Source organism: Gossypium raimondii, chromosome 3 (genome assembly GCF_025698545.1).
Source record: "Gossypium raimondii isolate GPD5lz chromosome 3, ASM2569854v1, whole genome shotgun sequence".
In the NCBI taxonomy this organism is placed as follows: Eukaryota; Viridiplantae; Streptophyta; class Magnoliopsida; order Malvales; family Malvaceae; genus Gossypium; species Gossypium raimondii.
In genome coordinates, this window is record NC_068567.1 from 15,297,355 (window position 1) to 15,316,980 (window position 19,626).

General features: G+C 35.9%; 3 protein-coding genes across 5 annotated transcripts; 2 read left to right on the forward strand and 1 right to left on the reverse strand.

Moving 5' to 3' along the window:
• The first annotated feature begins 5,743 nt into the window (after positions 1-5,743).
• LOC105797298 (subtilisin-like protease SBT1.7) lies at positions 5,744-8,219 on the forward strand. Its single transcript, XM_012627254.2, has one exon. The coding sequence runs from the start codon at positions 5,759-5,761 to the stop codon at positions 8,057-8,059; it is 2,301 nt and encodes a 766-aa protein (XP_012482708.1). The 5' UTR covers positions 5,744-5,758; the 3' UTR covers positions 8,060-8,219.
• A 300-nt stretch (positions 8,220-8,519) lies between these two features.
• Positions 8,520-11,114, forward strand: LOC105797299 (uncharacterized). Of its 3 annotated transcripts, none has more exons than XM_012627256.2 (5): positions 8,520-8,868; positions 9,005-9,119; positions 9,207-9,839; positions 9,933-10,104; positions 10,566-11,114. In XM_012627256.2, exons 1-5 carry the CDS (start codon positions 8,792-8,794, stop codon positions 10,589-10,591), a joined length of 1,023 nt encoding a protein of 340 aa, XP_012482710.1. In that variant the 5' UTR covers positions 8,520-8,791; the 3' UTR covers positions 10,592-11,114. The 3 variants fall into 3 exon arrangements, with proteins under 3 accessions (XP_012482710.1, XP_012482709.1, XP_052484114.1); XM_012627255.2 differs by having other exon boundaries at positions 10,583-11,114; XM_052628154.1 differs by lacking the exon at positions 8,520-8,868 and having other exon boundaries at positions 9,211-9,839; positions 10,583-11,114.
• A 211-nt stretch (positions 11,115-11,325) lies between these two features.
• LOC105797300 (uncharacterized) lies at positions 11,326-12,140 on the reverse strand. Its single transcript, XM_012627258.2, has 2 exons — positions 11,926-12,140; positions 11,326-11,836 (listed from the first exon to the last, which is right to left on the reverse strand). The coding sequence occupies exons 1-2, from the start codon at positions 12,007-12,009 to the stop codon at positions 11,498-11,500; spliced, it is 423 nt and encodes a 140-aa protein (XP_012482712.2). The 5' UTR covers positions 12,010-12,140; the 3' UTR covers positions 11,326-11,497.
• Positions 12,141-19,626: the final 7,486 nt, after the last annotated feature.

Here is a 19,626-nt window from a genome sequence, read left to right on the forward strand (position 1 = left end):
TGAAAATGGTAAGGAAATAAAGTTAAGAGAAGCAGAGAGAGAAAATGGGGTTGGGTTTAGTAAGGCTTTGGTTGTGATTCGGTCACCATCTCGTTAATCTTTGTTAAATCACGAGGTCCACCATGATTGGCTTCCATCCATATTTTTCACTCTGTGCTTGTGATGGTTGCCTTAATAGCTCAAAGGCCAGGCAAAGTGGCAAGCAACTTAACACATATCGCTAGTCAATATGTTTTAGACATTGCCTTTTAAGTAACACATTCACTAATATAGTGAGGAGTTGGTGGGGAAAAGTCTTCCCAGTGTTATTTTAACCTTAATTCACTTTATTTTTGTTCAAGTTTAATTCAAGATATGAGATTAAAATTTTGTTTTAACCAAATCATATTTGTAAAGTTAAACTTGAACTCATTTTAAGCCTGATCATATTATTTTTTAAAATATTTATATTATTATTAATTTAATATTTAATAATTCTATATATTTTCTCATTTATTAAAATTTTATATATAGACATCTTAGCATTTTGTAATATTTACATTATAATATTATATATTATTATAGATTTAATTTTTTTATGTGCTATAATACAATCTTAGGAAGCGGGGCAAGCTTAGACCTTTTATGTTCGAGCCTGAGTTTGGTCATTACTTAAAATGGGTCTATTTTTTTTTTGTCTAACTCTATTTTTTGGATATAATATTTTTGTCCAAATCTTTCTAAATTTTGGATGAGTGTTAAAGCTAGTGAGTAGTCCGACCCATGACTAGGTTTAGTTAGGGGTTGGTAGTGGCTTCATTTTCAAAATTTTCAAATTTTCACTTTAACTTTCTACAATTAGTATAGGGTCAATGTCATAACTGGACTCTAAGCTTTTATCTAATGTGTAATGTGGTATCTATACAAATAAAATGCTCAATTTGTTGTCATGTGCAATTTGATACATGAACTTTTATTTGATGCAATTATACACATGAAACTTGTATTTTGTTCTTATGTATACATGAAACTCTGATTTTGATTCAATTATACAATTTAAAGAAATAAATACATATATTTATTTTCATATTGGATTAATATAATTGTTTTGTATGTAATATTCAATGTAAAATGGTGATAATTCAACAATGTTGTTAGTGATTTGAAAATTGAATTGAATCAAAATCCATGTATAAAATCACACAAAATCAAAGTCCATATATAGCATTACACATTGAATCAAAATTCATATATAATTTTGATATTTATCCCTTTTTAAATTTTTTTATATAATATAATATGATATGATATAAGCGATTGTGGAATTTTGTTGATAGGAACTGGATCAATGAAATGGTAATCTTGGGCCTTGGCTCAATGAACGTGAATGTTGACGATCTTGGCGAAAGCTACTTTGCAGAGTAAATCCTATAAAATGACATAAATTTTTTTTTTTTACTTCCAACAAGTTTAATAATAAATAATTAATTTCAAGTTTTTAAAATCAGTCCGTTCTATTGAATAAAATTTTTAAAAATTGTAAAAATTAAAATAAATAAAATTGTTTTAAACTTTGATTCAATCAATTTTTTAATTTAATCCAACGGAATCTCTTATTTTAAATGAAATTTTTTAGTCCAACTAATCTTAACCGGAGGTTGAGTTGGGTTGAATTAAGTTGGTTTAGATAGACGGTGTATTATCTACGGTTAGTGTAAAAATATCGATGACGGTAAGATTAAATTTTATAATAATATTGTAACCTGAGATAAAAAAATAAACTAAACACATCGTATCACACCCATTACAACAGTTAAAAAGGTTTAGTATTTGATTTGAAACTAAAACCGAGAAGAGCAAGAATCATAATTAAAAAAGGGATCTCACATCACAAATTTTTACGGTTACGAGACATCTACCTTTCAAAATCATAACTAAATTAACCCATTCAATTACTGCAGTTCCTGATTGGTGCAACCCCCCAAATTAATTTAAAAAGAAAAAACACACAGAAAATGAAAGAGACCCATCTTTTTATAAACCTCATCAATGTACCACCCACAAGATTAAAGAGCCTGGAGGAGAACATGGACATATATATAGTAGCTTATTACATAGAACCAGAGATAAAAGCATGGACATGACAGACGGTTGATATCTACAGATAACTGAGACATACATAACAGAAAAAAACACCAAAGGGAAGAAGAGGGGCAATCTCACAAACAAATCCCTCCATTCTCTCCCTTTTTTTATTTTTTTTTTCTTTTATTATCAATGGATCGATGATATCCATAACAAACAAAGGTCTAAGATAGGATGATAAACTGAAAACCGTGAGTGGCAACAAGACACACTCTCTGACAGTTATTCAGAAGCTTCGACAAAGAAAAGGAGCTCGCTTTGCCCATTCAAAGCAATTCCACAATGGTCTCTTTCTGCATCTTCCTTTACTTGTTGTTGGGGATCGAATGGTTTCTGCTTCGTTTCTGCTCAGCATTTCCCACATCACTCGCACATCCTCGTATTCGCAAGAGCTTATATCTTTTCGAAGCTTCATATGAGCTGTTTCAACACATGATAATATTGGCTAAGAACAGAGTATGAATTTTAGCCTTTAATTTACATATGTCAATCATCCATTTCCCTCTAAATGATTTCTTTGATTCCCATTTATTTTCCAGAGATTCAAGAAAAAAGGCAAAAATTTTCCTTTCGTCATTTCCCCCCTGTTAAGCGTTCAAGATTAAGAATTCAACAAACCCATCAGATAGAAATAGCTGTTCCACAGTTTATAAATCATATACGAGCCAAAGAAGAACCATACCTCAAAAAGGCTAGCAATTAAAGGTAAGGGAGCCCAAATCCATGTAATTCCCACATGCAAATTCTTGTTCTTTACAATTCAAGTTTATAAAACTCATTTCTTTAAAACTTTAACACCAAAATCTTAATCCAAGTTGTCTGATAACGAAAACATTTAAATTGAAAAAGGAAAATAAAACTGCTCAGACAAGTTAAATGCAAAAGCAAAAAAAAAAAAAAACCAACAACTTTCTTTTGATCTGAACGGAAATTGAACATCAGCAAATCGGCGGCAAATGAACTGAGACTAACCACTTTTACGAACGCCGAAGCGGGTGGCGACACCGGTCCAAACTCTGCGAATTGGAATAGTCATTCTATCAAACACCTGCATTTTTATACCAACCGAAATTTCCTCTTTCTCGTCCAGCTGAGAGGAGAGAGAGAGAGAGAGAGAGATACAATTCCTCCCAGAAATTTTAAAGAATAAGAGATTTGATTTGAACTCCCCTGCAACACCCCAAAAAAATAAAGATGTAAAATACCAAAGGAAATTGTATATAAAAGAAAAAGGAACAAAATTCAAAAGTGTAATATTAACCTTCTCTTTCGTTCTCTGTCTTTATTCCTTTCTCACTTTTTTTCCTCTCTCCTCTGGAAATGCCTGAGCTCTCCGTCCTGTATTTTAATGGCTTCTTTTAGGGGAATGGGAAAAAAAAAGACAAAAGTACGGGATGACGTCATTGTGTCTTCGTGTCACTTCCTACCCGTTGGGAGTTGGGACCTGTTTTGGATCCAATGCCTCCAACGGAAAATCTGCTAATCGATACTGTTGTGCTTTCCTTTCTCTCACACGTGGGGATTTCCTATTGGGTTCTTCTTTTAATGTATCGTACAGTCACGTGGGTGTATCATGGTATTGGACCCTCCAAGGTTTTACCCGGAGAGTTTTGGCGAACGATTTTAGAGTGGCGCGTGGACTATTGCGCTGAACTCGGGACCTGAATGAATAGTCGCGTGGGGTTTACCGCATGAGTAAGCGATGGAGGGAAAGTAGATGGAAGGGCAGGCGAACGTCAGGGATTGTATGTGATGGAAGAGGAGCTACGTGTCGTTCGAACAATGGTTTGTTGGGGAAGAGAGACACGTGGTGCTGTTTTGCTGGAAGTCTACGTTAATCGAAGTAAAATATCTAGCATTTCTTTGACCTAAATTGTAACACAAGCATTTGTTTAGTCGGAAAAAAACATTCAAAAGGGTTTTTTTTTAAATAGTTGCTAGGGTTTTGACTTTTGATATTGATAAAATATCTTTTCAGTGTATACTGTTATTTATGGTAGGGTTAATGAATTATTTGAAATATGAATTTGGTAATTATTTTGATTTTTTAGAGTTAGTTTTTGAATTTGATAATTATATTTTTATTTTTGTCTAAGTTAATCTTTAATATTTTTTTAAGAAGTTGGTTCAATTGACATAAACATTGTTCCCAATACAGGAGGACGTGAGTTCAAGTGTGCTATGTTAAAAAATACTATAAGCAGTTCAATACATTGTGTTAAAAACAACAGAAATGACCAAAATTTATAATACGATTGTTCAAAAAACAGTTGGACCTAATTTCAAGTTTCAAGTTGGGAACAATTACAAAATTTAAGAATTAACTTGGACAAAAAATTTAAATCTTATATGATAACAATTGCTAAGTTTAAACCCCAAATAACACATTAACCATTTAGGAAAAGAAAACAATAAACATAAATTATTCTTTATGATTCCAAAAGCTAACAATTTATTGTGGTATAATTTATACTAAATTCTTCTTAAATCAAATACCTAAGCAAAGGCCTTTTTACTTGAATGTAGTGAAATATGTAATTATTTATTAAAATAGGTTGATTTATCAAGTTTTTATATAAAATTTAAATTTACTTTTACATATGTATTCTTAAGATATCTTGAGAAAATATTATAGAAAATGTTTTGATTTATTTATAATGTTTTTGAGTTAAGTTAAAATATCTAAGCATTAAGGTGTGATTTATTGTCATGCATTCAACTTAATAGTAGTTAATACTATCTTCATATTGGACTCAACTTTTTCAAATTAAATCTTTACTTTATTGGTGATAGAAATAGTCTTTAGGTTGATTGCCGGTCACAACTTCTTCGACAATATTTTTAATTTTAGTCCATTTTAGTGTCGTTTAGAACGACTTAACTTACAGAAGAAAACAAAGGTAGTTTAAGTAGTGCTTGTACTAAAAAAAAGTTCAAATATATAAAAAATAATTATTATAAAGTGGGAGAAACAAACCTTTAGAACAAAAAGGAGTTGTGATGAAAATTTTCCAATAATACCATCTCTCTTTGTGATTACTTTTGTGTGATAGTGATGACATTACATGTTTGTTATCTTGCACCAAATTTGTTCTAAATTCTCTTTTTCAGCTAATCGCTATGCCACGCCACCCGCATACTCCTGCAATATTGCTTGGATTAAATAATGAAACTCGCTTTCATATTAAAAAGATCATAAATCTTAACTGACAGCACGATGAAGAAATGTATGAATTCGTAAAATAGGAGTTAGCCATTGAGTACATCAACCTCCTTCCCTGCAATTCTGAGCCTTTACAAGGAATTTATGAGGTGGTTTGCTCATTACTCAAATGCTAGACGGAACTAAATCAACTTTAGTGACAACCTTTCTTAGTAAGAAACTGTAAACCCCCTGTTTTCAGGCCTTTAGAATTAAGCAAATTCCCATTTTGGCAGCCATTAACAGAGAAGACTATATTTAATGTAAGGCAATATTAAAGTATCCATAACCATACAAGTAGTGGGCATCATTTTCCATTTACTTTCTGTTCATCAAGCATGTGTGTGTATATATATATGTAAAAGTAAACATCAATCACTGAAACAAGAAATGACCTAATCATCATCATATAGTAACCTCCCTTGGTGAAATATGCAATCAGTTAATTACTCGACTGAAGAGATGAAGCCATTGAAGATCAAAGTAGCAGCAATCGTTGTAGTTCTGAGTTTGTGTTACGCATGCGTTATGGCAGAGCAAGCCAAAAGGACTTACATAGTTCACATGGACAAGTCCAACATGCCAGAATGTTTCACCCATCACTCCCTATGGTATGATTCATCTTTAAAATCTGTCTCAAAATCAGCATCTATGCTTTACAGATACGAAAACGTAATCCATGGCTACTCCGCGAGGCTCACACCTGAAGAAGCTGAATCTCTTGGAAAACAGTCTGGAGTTCTCTCAGTCCTACCTGACGTTAGATATGAACTGCATACAACTCGAACACCGGAGTTCCTTGGATTAGGAAACAACAGCGCTCTCATCCCCACCACTGCTTCAACGAGTGAAGTGATTGTTGGCATATTGGATACTGGAGTTTGGCCCGAGCTGAAAAGTTTCGACGATTCTGAGCTTGGACCGGTGCCATCAGGGTGGAAAGGCAAGTGTGAGGTGGGGCAAAACTTCAGTTCATCCAGCTGCAATAAGAAACTAATTGGTGCCAGGTATTATTTACAAGGGTACGAAGCTGCGTTGGGACCTATTGATGAAACCATGGAATCAAAGTCTCCAAGAGATGATGATGGACATGGTACTCACACAGCAACTACGGCTGCCGGGTCAGTTGTGCCTAATGCCAACTTACTAGGATATGCTTCCGGGACAGCACGCGGGATGGCTTCACATGCCCGAGTGGCCATCTACAAGGTGTGTTGGCTTAATGGGTGTTTTATCTCTGATATTACGGCAGGCATGGATAGAGCTATTGCGGATGGGGTCGATATTATGTCAATGTCAATTGGTGGTCATATAACAGAGTACTATCTTGACATTATCGCCATTGGAGCATTCACAGCTGCTGCACATGGAATTTTTGTATCTTGTTCAGCAGGAAATGAAGGACCTGAAGCAGGCAGCTTGTTAAATGTTGCGCCATGGATAACAACCGTTGGTGCTGGAACATTAGACCGTGATTTCCCAGCCTCTATTACTCTCGGAAACAACATGAGATACACCGGGGTGACACTTTATAATGGAAAACAGTTATCTAATTCCACGGTGCCACTAGTTTATGGTGGTAGTGTGAGTAATTCCAGTAATGGAAGTCTTTGCATAGATGGAAGTTTGATTCCAGAAAAGGTTAGGGGGAAAATTGTGGTATGCGATCGAGGGGGGAGTGACAGGGTTGAAAAAGCAGTGGTGGTGAAGGCTGCTGGTGGTGTAGGGATGATTTTGGCAAACACTTTAACTTTTGGTGAAGAGCTACTTGCCGATGCACATCTCTTACCTTCAGCAGCCGTTGGTCAGATAGCTGGGGATTCAATCAAGAAATATATATCTTTTGATCCCAATCCAACAGCCACAATTGGTCCTGGAACCACAATGTTAGGTGTTCAACCATCTCCCGTGGTTGCAGCATTTAGTTCTAGAGGTCCGAATCCGGTCACTCCAGCAATTTTTAAACCAGACATTATCGCACCAGGAGTCAATATCCTTGCAGGATGGACTGGTGAGGTTGGCCCGACCGGGTTGGCCATCGACCAAAGGCATGTAAAGTTCAATATCGTTTCAGGCACATCAATGTCTTGTCCCCATGTTAGTGGTTTAGCTGCAATTCTCAAAGCTGCTCATCCTGAATGGAGTCCAGCAGCCATTAAATCTGCCCTCATGACCACAGCCTACTCAACTTACCCAAATGGTGAAAAGATTAAAGATGTTGCCACAGGGGGACCAGCAACACCGTTTGATTATGGTGCCGGGCATGTAGATCCAATCGCAGCCCTCGACCCTGGCCTTGTCTATGACACCACCATCGATGACTATCTTGGTTTTCTTTGTGCCCTGAACTACACACCTAGTCAAATTAAATCCACCACGCAAACAAATTTAACTTGTCAGAAAAGCAAAAAGTACACCCTGGGAGATTTTAACTATCCATCCTTCTCTGTTCCCTTCCAAACTGGATTGCGCAGCACCGTGAAATATACAAGGACCATTACAAATGTGGGTGTACCAGCAACATACAAGATTTCACTGTATTCGCAGACACAAGCAGTGAAAATGTCGGTTGTGCCAGCAATATTAAGTTTCAGTGCACAATACGAGAAGAAGAGCTATACAGTGACATTCAGAGCTATTTCTATGCCACCTGGTTCAACTGGCTTTGCCCGTCTGGAATGGTCCGATGGTAAGCACATTGTTAGTAGTCCAATAGCTTACATCTGGACATAACAGGGCTGTCCACTGCTGTCTCTTGCAGTATAATGAACCCATCTTATACTAATATTATAGCAATGTAAGGACAAGGTGGGTGAATAATTGTACAGTGACCTTCCTGTATGAGGAACTGGCATATGAAATTATACTAGATTCCTAGTTACAATTTGCCTTCTATGAATCTTATGATGCAGTATTAGGGATCATCCTTCGATCCAACGAGTCATATTTTATTATCTAACTCAATTTTATAGTATAATTAATTGCATATGATAGCACATAATAATAAACTTGAATTATTTAAAATTATTTTGAATTTTTTGTTGTATACGAATCGAGTTCTGAGCACCAAATAAAGTAAGGGTATAATTCGTGAGATGGCCCCTGAATTTTGAAAATTTTATAATTATGTCCTTGTAATGAAGCATGATAAATGCTTGGCATTTATATTTAGGCCAAACTTCAATCCCCAAAATCTGCTATTCCTATGCCTATGCTTATGACCGTCCTTTCTTTCCTGACGTTTTAAATATAAAGGTCTCCGTCTCTCGCGCTTTTTAATTTCCTCTTCCTTCCAAATTCAAATCTTAATAGATTTCTTTGATCTGATCCTTCGGTTCCGGAATTTTTATAGGAACTTAAGATTTTTTTTTCAAGAAAAAAACTCGGATAATGCTGATTGGTTTCATTTAATTGTTATTAATTGATTAATTAATTGAAGCCGAGGTTTCTCCTTCTTCTTTTGAAATGGCTTCGACTCTTGATCGGTGGGAAAAAGATCCCTTCTTCGCTGTTGCTGAAGAAGTCCAGCAATCTGCTGACAGGTAAATAATTTCCTTTTCTTATTTAGGGTTCTCTTACTTTGAATCATGAATTGGATTCCTAGATTATAAAATTAAGATTTAGAATTTCAATTAGTCAATAACCGGTTGAAATTTTGGTTTTTTTCGCGTTTCATAGGATGGAAACGACATATAGGACATGGATACATGCGATAAAAGATGGTTCTTCTACATGGAATTTAGAGGAACTTGGCAGGGATCTACATACTGCTCTTAGCACTACCAAATGGCAGGTCATCTTATGCATTCTTTCATTTTTCTTACCACCGATTGGTTCATGAATTGGTTCAGGATTTAGAGAAATTGAATCTGTTTTGCAGTTAGAGGAGTTTGAAAAAGCTGTTCAATCGAGTTACTATGGGAATTCAAGTGAGGAAGCAAGAGATCGGCATCGTGAATTTATAGTAGCAATTAAGAACCAGAATTTAAAGATTGAAAAATATTTACAGGAATCAGCTAGTTCTGAGGGTAAGACACCAGTGCCTTGGGTGCATTTGGATGAAGGTGAATGCAATGAGCTCGCATTATTTTTGTCCGCACCGCCTCTACCCGGAGACAAGAAGCTTCCTCCTAAGGTTCATGGTAGAGCTAGTGATCTTCGGCGAGGAATCAATAGAGAATCAGCGCCAGATTTCTTGAAGAATGCAAGTCAGTCTATTGAGTTCAGCTCATCTGAGGTTAACAACGAGAAGTCATATGGGCATAGGAGGACAGCTAGTGCTAGTCCTGACATTGGTGCTTGGAAGATTGCAATTGTTGATGACGTTTTACAGCAAAACTCTTCCAATGGTCAACGCTTTATTCCACCACGAAGGGTGCCAAGCTCCAGTGCCCTGAGTTCCACGGAATCTGCAGTCAAGGGGCAGTGGTCAAAGAATGGCATCAGGAAGTCGGCAACGGCTCGTCATCAAGAGTCTGATGCAGAGTTTTCGAGACCTCCTGAGTTGGCTAGGGTGAATGTCAATCCAACTTCTGTACTAAACTTAATATAGTTTTTGATATTTATTAGTTTCGTCCCATTAGTGTTTATAAGTTTCATCCCACAGGGCAATGATGAATGCTGTGAAAAGGGTAGCGGTTGTGTAGATTGCAATGATAAGCAACCTATTGGCTGGTACGGGGCTATTAAAAGACGGCTTCAAAGGTCTAAGCATCAATTAAAAAATAGTCGCCCCGCTCAAATAGCAATTTGGGCTTTCCTCGTTATTTGCTTGATTGGTGAGCTTTCCTGAAATTCTCATTAATTTTTTCTTCCTTTTTTGGGTTTGTTGTTCGATATTTTCTGTTTATCTGTTTATGGAAAAAGTTTATATGCTCCCTCATTAATGCATTTTTTTTTTATATTTTCTTTATTAGTAGAGGCATTTCATTCTTTGGCTGTTTATCTGTGCTTTGTTCTACTTAACTTGAATGGTGAATTCTCATCGCTATGGAGCATAAGAGCAATATATTGTGCGGAGTGACTGCAAGTGAAGAACATGTTCCCCCTAAGACCAGTAACAAATAGAAATGCATATCTTAGCCCATAGGACCTTAGATTCCTTATTTCATGATATTAGAACCAAGATTAAGTGCGTTGATGCATTGCTGCAATAAAGTTAGTTGTTTGCTTCGCCTTTTTGCAGTATCATTTGAAATTTAGTTCACCAAGTCTGAACTTGATTTTATCCTATATGCAGTTTTGATTGTATTGCAGACAATATGAAAAGGACACGCATAATCTTGGACCGGCAATTTACAGTCGGCGGCAAATTATTTGGTTGAAAGTGGTTTGAGGAGTATATGTTGTGCATATTATGCTTTCAACGGAATCTATGCCCGGCTACATCTTGGGTGAAGGTAGCATGATGGAAAGCAAGAGCACCTTTTCTTCCTGCTCTTTCCCTCCACTGCTTCTTGCCTCTTCCTTCCAACTTCAATTTTTCCAATGAAGGGCAGGGCCCTTTGTTCAGTAAGGATCAGAGGGATTCTAGAGTTGAACTGAGGCTGTCGGATCATTTAATAATATGTCATAAGTCCCTGTACCCTTCGTAAGTTTGAAATTTAGTCCATGTACTTTTATTTTTAAGAATTTAGTCTCTCTACTTTACCGGTTTAAAAATTCAGGTCCAATTATTGGAATTATTTTGTTAAATTCAGATTCATTACAACATTTTTTTTAGTTATATTTGTACCAAGTGAGTATTTTAAATAAAAATATATGGATTAAATTTTAAATTTATGAAGAATACAGGGACTTATGGCATATTTTATTTTAAGTCCTTTTTCCTTTTTGGATAGTACATTGTATTAATACAACGCTTGTATTTTCATTCTCCTTTAACCAGCTTCTTCTTTTATATATATAGATATATATTCTTTCTTTCAATTCAAGTTGTAACATAGTAGGATTTTTTTTCTTTTCTGCCATATTGTTTTCCAGTTGTAATGATAATTGGATATGATAACTCTCATTCTTATATAATCATCAACAACAATAACCAAAAGGACAAGTGAAGATAAAAAGAAAGGAACAACACACCATCATTGTAAACATTCTATGCCAACAATTATTTAAAGGGAAGAAGGGGCATGTTGAGGTTGAACTTGAAAACCAAATTGATTACAGCACTTATGAGCTTGGTGTGAGGTATCTGTAACAGAAATAGGAACCAGCAACCAGGAGTGGGGCGGCGAACTCGACGACTGCAGCATATTTAGGCGTCAGGTCATCCTTGATAACGAATGCACTCATCTCTTTCTTTTTGGGCTCCTCGGTTGAACCAACCTGTTCATTATTCTTTAAAGTGTGACCCTGGAGAACACCAATCTGATACTTGAGGAGCAAATTCTGAGCCGACTTGCTATGTCCGATATCGTTGAATTCTTTCGTCGCATCCTTCCCTGCTGATTCCAACAACACCTCTTCTCCTCCTGGATGTTCTTCCAGGAACTTTGTTACGTTCAGAACCTGAAAGAATCAGTCAAGTCTCTGATTATTTATCTACATAAATAAGTAAAGATAATTGGGTGAGTAAAGACTAAAGAGAGCCGGGTTACTCGGCCATCGATGACAAGCCAACAGTCGTTCTTGGATTTGTGTCGAGACACTTCTGAGAGGGTGTAAACTGTGTGTCCAGCCATTGTTGTTGTAAACAAAAAACAAAAAAAAGACTGAAAATGGAATGGCTTGTGCTTACACAAGGGGGAAAGTGGTTTATATTAGAGAAGTGAGGATGGATAAAAGACAGATGGGGTTGAAATTAGGGTAGCAAAGGGTTTGTCTCTGCAAGCCACCTGCCAAACTTGGTGATGGAGAAGAGGAGGATATGCACGTGATGAGTGAAACACCAACTAAGATTCCTCGGCTGTGTATCTTGTGAGTTAATAATATATGTTGTTGTTAAGTGAGGTGTAGCTACAAGTTGATGAAGAAAACAACTTGGAAGGGTAGGCTGGTTAGGTAACCCACTTAATTATTTCAAATAGGACTTATAAATTTAAGGCAAAAACACCTTTCTAGTCCTTACCAATTTCAGAATTGAGCAAACTGGTCCCTCTCATAAAAATTAGAATAATTTAATCCCTATTAATTTCGAAAGTGAGCAAATAAAAACAATTAATGTTTTCTATCAATTGTACCTAATTTTGATTGGTAAATTAACAAATTTAGCCTTTGATGTTTATATATCTTGTGTAAATGTTGACAAAATGCGTACATTTTGTAGGTTAAATTTGTTAAATCATAACCAATTTGACAGAATATGTAAATATTGTGGGCTAAATTTGTTATTAAATCAATACAATGTGTGAATTTTGAAGGTTAAATGTGTTATTATATCAATAATGTACAGATCTAATTTTACCCGGGCCTAGTGCTAAAAACATTAACCCGGGGCCAATTACAAAAACAAATACCCAATAGCCCAAGGCCCAAAATCTAAAGCGGCCCATTGGGGCCCAAAAAACTAAACAGCACAGGGAACCCTAGGGTTCCTCGCTTTGCCTCATGTGCCATTGCTACCCATGTGCGCCTCACAAGAGCCTACACGCCGATATGATGTCCGCTTGACCCTCCTTTCACCGAAATGGCAAGTTGACCTTGCCATGTACTTGCAAACAAGCAACAAAAAGAGAGAAATGGAAGCAGACAAGGAAAACAGTAGCAAAAGAGGAGATTTTCCCTTGATTTTTCATTTTTTCTTTCGGCTATAAAGCCAAGTATATTGTAAAATGTAAAAGGGGGATTCGAGGGGATGAAAAAAAAAACATTGCTGAATCAATAAAAATCGAAAATCTTTGACGAAAGGTTCCTATTTTTCTTTTTTTGATCTCCGAATTTATTTATTTCTTTTTTGTTTTTTGTTTTTAAAGCGTATATATATATAATGTTATATATATAAAAGAAGAAAAAAGACGGAGTTCTTACCTCGGCGCCATCGAAGCTCTTCTTCATTCCGTCCAAATCGGAGCTGAGGAAGAGAGGCTTCTAGGTTTTGAAGCGGCAGAGAGGAAAAGAGGGAGGCTAGGGTTTACAAAATATTGAAAAATGACCATTGCCTTAATTTTTTATTATTTTTACAGACTTTAAAACGGCACCATTTGAGGCCCGTCCCAATGGCTCCAAAACGGTGCCGTATCGGATCGTACCTGATGACCCGATCCAACCGCGGCTAGATCCGCGCGTTTTGGTATGGGAAGGACTATTTGCAACCCAGATCCTCCGCTTTTATGCTTGTCTTCAATTTAGTCCTTTTACCCTTTCGTTGGCATTTATTAATTTGGCCCCGCAGTTTTTGCGTTTATTTCAATTCGGTCCTAATGAAATGATGCGTCAAAAGGGGATATTCTCCCTATCGGTCCCTCGCTCTTGCAGCGCATTTTATTGTGGTCCATGGGAGCCCTTTTCTGTTTATTTGCACTTTAGACCCCATGTTTTGTTTCTAAATTCAGTTTAGTCGATTTGTTTATTTATTTTAGTTATTTTATTAATAATGTTAATAAATTTGATACTATCATGGTTATTATTATGTGTATTATTGTTGTTATATGTTATTTATATTAACTTATTTAAATATCAAAGATATTTGTTTTATATTGATATTACTATATTTATATTATATTGATATTATTTATATCTTTCTTATTTTTCAAACTTTGTTACATGTGTGTAATGAATATATCTATATACATAGATTTTTTTTACTCGTGTATATACATACATACATATTTATCTTTGGTTTTATGCGTCTAAAATACATATGTACATACACATGCATTTTCGTAATATATATATATATATATATATGTACACTTAGATATTTTATAACTTATTTATATATACATAGAAACTCATATATATATATTTTATTTATTTTATATCTACATATATATACATTTTATCGTCACAAATATATATACTTATATGTATTTTTCATATTTTACAATTTTATATCCACATATGAATATACATATATCTTTTCACATTTTAATTTTATTCATCTTCTTTATTGTTATTATTATTTATTTACTTATTTATGCGCTCATTATCATTTCAAAAGGACATTTAAATTCTATTCGTTTATTTGCTTGTTATTATGTGATTAATTCGTCTCTTATATTTATTTATTTCATTTTGATGATTGTTTGTATTATTAATGCTTAACTTGTCTTATTCATTACCGTTTTGTTCTGCCTACTAACACCATACATCAAATAGATTTTTTTTCTAAATAAGGAAATGTTTTGCGTTTGGAAAATCGAGAAAACGTGTCCTAACGTGCTGGGTTTCGATTTTTTTTCGTTCGACCAAATAGCTAAAATATCCTTTTAAACTTTTAAAATAAGACAATATTCGCGTTTGGAAATTGAGAAAACGTGCCCTAACGTGTTGGGTTTCGATTACTCGTTTGACCAAATAGTTGAATATCCTTTCAAAATTTCAAAACGAGGCAATGTTTTGCATTTGGAAATTCGAGAGAACGTGCCCTAACGTGCTGGGTTTCGATTTCTCGTTCGACTAAATAGCCAAATATCCTCTTAAATTTCAATCTATGTCGTTCAAATTTTCAAGGATCGTACTTTAAAACTCTTCAAAGTTTTCAATCTTCGACATTAAGACATTAATTAATCAACTAGGTACCAATTTTTGGGCGTTACGAGGGTGCTAATCCTTCCTCGTACGTAACCGACTCCCGAACCTGTTTTTCTAAATTTTGTGGACCAAAAATCGTTGTTTTAATAAAATTGAATCATTTATTAAAAACAACCACTTTTCAAGGTGATCCGATCGCACCTTATCAAAAAAGATTGGTGGCGACTCCATTTTTTGTTTTTACTTTCAAAATCCAAGTCGACCCCGTTTTATGCAAAAAAATGGTGTCAACAGCTTGGTGACTCCACTGGGGAACCAAAATAAGAGAGTCAAGCCACGAGTTGATTACTTTTTGTCTTTTTGTCAAAAATTGAAAACTTGATTTAAATATATGATCCTTGTGTTGCATTTCATTCGTCTTTATTTCAGTCTTTATCATTTTGTTTATAATTACTGCGTTTAGATGTATATTTCTACACATTACATTGCATGACCGTTGGTCGCACCCTTTTAAGTAGGAGTGAGAAACTACGCCTTCGTGAGGTTTTCACCTCCGCATGGAATAGTGAATCGCTTCCGGGATACACCCGTACCTATGTCTTCGTGAGATTTTCATCTCCGCATGGCCATAGAGAAATGTATTCCCTTGAACCGAACTCAGTCCGTATGATCCTATAATGGGTGAGGATCGAGGAATCTGCTGGTTCAGGTACCCTTACTTTAGAACCGAATCGTATATAATGAGCCTTAAGAGCCTACCCTAGGTAGAACCACACCGAATGCCTATAGGTCACCCGAAAGCTTGGTTCAAATCTACGGTCATTTTGTTGTATGTTTGTCCGTTTTTGTTACGATTATCATTACTTCGGTTTGTAATTGCTTTATTGGTTTGAATTTTGATATATTTCTGCATATTGCATTACATAATCGCTCGATTATTCCCTTTTAAGTGGGAGTGAGAAACTAGTCCTTCGTGAGGTTTTCACCTCCGTGCAGGATAGTGGATCACTTTCGGGATACATCCGTACTTATGTCTTCGTGAGATTTTCATCTCCGTGCAGCCATAGGGAAATGTATTCCCCTGAACCGAACTTGGTCTGTATGAGCCTATAATGGGTGAAGATCGAGGAATCTGCTGGTTCGGGTACATTATCTTTAGAACCAAACCTCATATAGTGGACTTAGGAACTTAACCTAGGTAGAGCCACTCCAAACTAGGGGTGTGCAAAATTCGGTTAAAACCGAAAAAATTCGGTTAATCGGTCGGTTAACCGAATATTTTCAGTCGGGGGTCGGTTAAGAGTTTTTTAAATTTTCGGTTAACGGTTAAATCGGTTCGAAACCGGTTTGTTAACCGAAAAAATTCGGTTAACCGAATTTTGTAAGGTAATAGGCCTTAAATTAAGCCCAGCCGGCCAGCCCAATATATTTTTTCTCCTCCAGGCTCCAAGCCCAAGAACTAAGCCCAAGAATAATTCATGTTTCATGTTTTCATGTTTCATCTTGCATGTTTCATGTTTTCTTACATACATTATAGTGCACGCAAATTTATAATGTAAATAGTGCATTATCTTGCATGTTTCATGTTTCATGCAATCTTGCATGTTTCATGTTTTCTTTCCCAAGTTTGTAATGTAAGTTTATTTATTTTAAATAAAATTTTATAAACAATCGAACCCAAATTTATATCCACATCTTCTCTTGAGCAGCAGTAGGTGTCTTTCAAAATATGAATTAATTGTAAATTTACTTTATGTGTTAAAGACTTATGTAATATTTTTAATTATGTAGTGATTCAAAGACTTATGTAATATTTTTAGTTATGTAGTGATTCAAAGACTTGTGTAATTTTTTTAATTATATAGTGATTTAAATCGGTTAAGTCGGTTAAATCGATTAAGTCGGTTAAATCGGTTAAATCGGTTAATCGGTTAAATAGGTTAAATCGGTTAATTTTTAACCAAAAAAAATCATATGATTTTCAGTTAATTCGGTTAACCGACCGGTTTAACCGAAAAAAATTCGGTTCGGTTAATATTTTTTTAAAAAATTTCGGTTCGGTTAACGGTTAAAAAATTTTGGAGGTCGGTTAATTCGGTTTTAACTAATTCAGGTCGGTTAACCGAATGCACACCCCTACTCCAAACCCCTAGTATCTACCTGATTAGGTACTTTTTGTTTTTTGCGCTTGCTTATGTTTTGTACTAACCCCTCTTGTTGTGTTTTGATTATGATTGCATTGCATTGCATTTGCATCTTAGGAAAGAGATATGGATTCAAGTTCGATTACTAAATTAGAAAGCTTGTCATGGAATACGAATTCCTTGATAAAGTGGAAAATAATATGACTTCTCGAATATATTCTGAGGAACGCAAGAAGGGCAATGGAAGAGTTCGTGACCCTGCTTCGTGGCCTGAGGACTCAAGGCGATTGTCTAAGAGCCTTCGACGTTCCAAGAAGCTGACGAGCCTTATGAAGATGGGCAGATGATGGATCGCGACCAAGATCAAAAGAAGGAGCTAGCAATGGCATCTATTGGCGAGATTACCTCAAACATGCGGATAAAGAAAAAGACCGATGTTGTTTCTTAGAATACGAGGGTGAGGTCGTACATGTATCCGTTTTATGTAAGGGAATTTTCTTTCTAGAAAATTTTCCTAAATGTAATTGAATCAGAATCAACGTCTCTTTAGGCATTCATTTCATGCATTTGCATCACATTGCATTATATGCATTAAAATCCATTGAAAGAGTCTAAACGAGTAAATTTATTTCAGCTAACCAGGAAAACCAACCAACCAAACACCCTTACGATATCCAAGCAAAGGCTAGAGAAATGGAACAAAGGTTGGAAAAATTAGAGCGAATGCAGATTCAGATGCAGGAGCAATTGACTGAGTTTCAACAGGAGATGAGAGATCAGATGCTAGAACTACGGAGAACTATGATAAACCAATTCAACCGATTGCTAGCTGGAAAGTCAAAAGAAGTGTAAGACCCGGTGGTTTACTTTGGGGTTAATAATGAGGATCTTGTTTATTCCTTAGATTGTACTCCGATAAGTGCCCAGGTCCAGCCAGATGGGCACCCACAAGGGGCACTCTTTACTATCAGATCCCAATATTATCAGACTGGTACATCGACACCAGAGAATTGCCTGACAGGCTTAGGATCCAATTTGAGGAACAATTTAGCTAATCCTGTTGCTAATCTAGCCGAAATAAAGCAGATGATGGTAGAGTACCCAGATACTATAAAGGCCCCAAGGAAGAAGGGGAATAAAAAGGATAACGCAGGCGGATATAACAAGGGCCACTCAAAACCAATCACTATGGGCAGGCCAAAGACGGAGACCACTAGCCATCAGAGCCCTTTAAAGCAAGAATCTGGAGTGAAACCAGGTACTGAGAAGTCTCAATTTGTACCAATCCCAATGTCGTACCTGGAGTTGTATCAGAATTTATTTGACGCACATGTTGTCTCCCCTTTCTACTTGAAGCCTTTACAACCTCCGTATCCCAAATGGTACGACACAAATGCACAATGTGACTATCATGCGGGAATTACAGGGCATTCTATAGAAAACTGCACTGCCTTTAAAAAGCTGGTCGAAAGGTTTATCAATATGGGCATTGTTAAATTTGAGGATTCAATCAGTACAGAAAACCCGCTGCTCAATCATACGGATAATGAAGGGAATGCGATGAATGAAGAAATGTTGGGAAATGTTCACATCAGTGCCGAATATGAAGAAACAACTGGAGAAGAGATCTTATTAGATGTTCGCCCTTCTAAACTCGAGAGTGTTCTGAATAATTAAACTGCAGAAGAGACCCCTGTAGTATTTAGAGCTTACTCAGAGTAATATTCAGAACACACTTGTTGCTTTTAGCCTAGAGGCAATAAGAACTCTTTTGTGAAATAGGCTCATTTCGAACGTCATTATTTTAATGGAATGCATCTTTGCGATCTTTTTGAACCAATATTCTTTCATTTCTTATCAATGATTATTTTTATTCTTTTATTCTTTCTTCCAAATCACTATTGCATTCATAAACATATTGTACAACTTCATATATTCTTTGTATATTCTTTTGTACTTACAATGAGTCCCCAGATATCAATGACATGAGTAACACTGCTACAGACTCAGATCTTCCACTTGAGCGAGGCATGTGTTTAGACGGATCTCATGACTTTGGAAATGACATAGATCGTAGCCTATCTCCAAACTTGTTGAATATGGTAGAATAAGAGGATAAACAGATCCTACCTCTCAAGGAATCATTAGAAATTGTGAGCTTGGTAAAGACTAGAATTGACCTGACCACAGAGACGAAGCAAGACCTTGTTGAGTTACCTCTAGTGTTCAAAGATGTCTTTGTATGATCATACCAGGATATGCCCTCGGGTTAAACACCGATAATGAAATCTGCACAACAGCATGATGTCAGAAACTTGCAGTATGAACGATGTAATTCTTTTCCGGGGCAATGCCTCTCTCGTTGAGTCAACATAGCTTTGCCATTTGAAGTCGAGTTTTCATCCCTTCAAGATGTTGTTGGATTTTATCCTGATTAAAGAGGAAGATCCAAAGTCTTCTGTCGTAATTGCGTCCCAAAAGGGCTCTATGAAAGAAATCCGGTACCCAAGAAGGTTTTTCACA

Bases quoted from the DNA above. Each gene is read 5' to 3' on its own strand.
- LOC105797298 (XM_012627254.2), top strand. From the start codon at position 5,759: ATGCAATCAGTTAATTACTCGACTGAAGAGATGAAGCCATTGAAGATC.
- LOC105797300 (XM_012627258.2), bottom strand. From the start codon at position 12,009: ATGGCTGGACACACAGTTTACACCCTCTCAGAAGTGTCTCGACACAAA. The intron at 11,837-11,925 runs GTAACCCGGCTC...TGATTCTTTCAG, and splicing joins GGCTTGTCATCGATGGCCGA to GTTCTGAACGTAACAAAGTT.
- LOC105797299 (XM_012627255.2), top strand. From the start codon at position 8,792: ATGGCTTCGACTCTTGATCGGTGGGAAAAAGATCCCTTCTTCGCTGTT. The intron at 9,120-9,206 runs GTCATCTTATGC...TCTGTTTTGCAG, and splicing joins TTAGCACTACCAAATGGCAG to TTAGAGGAGTTTGAAAAAGC. The intron at 9,840-9,932 runs GTGAATGTCAAT...TTCATCCCACAG, and splicing joins GACCTCCTGAGTTGGCTAGG to GGCAATGATGAATGCTGTGA.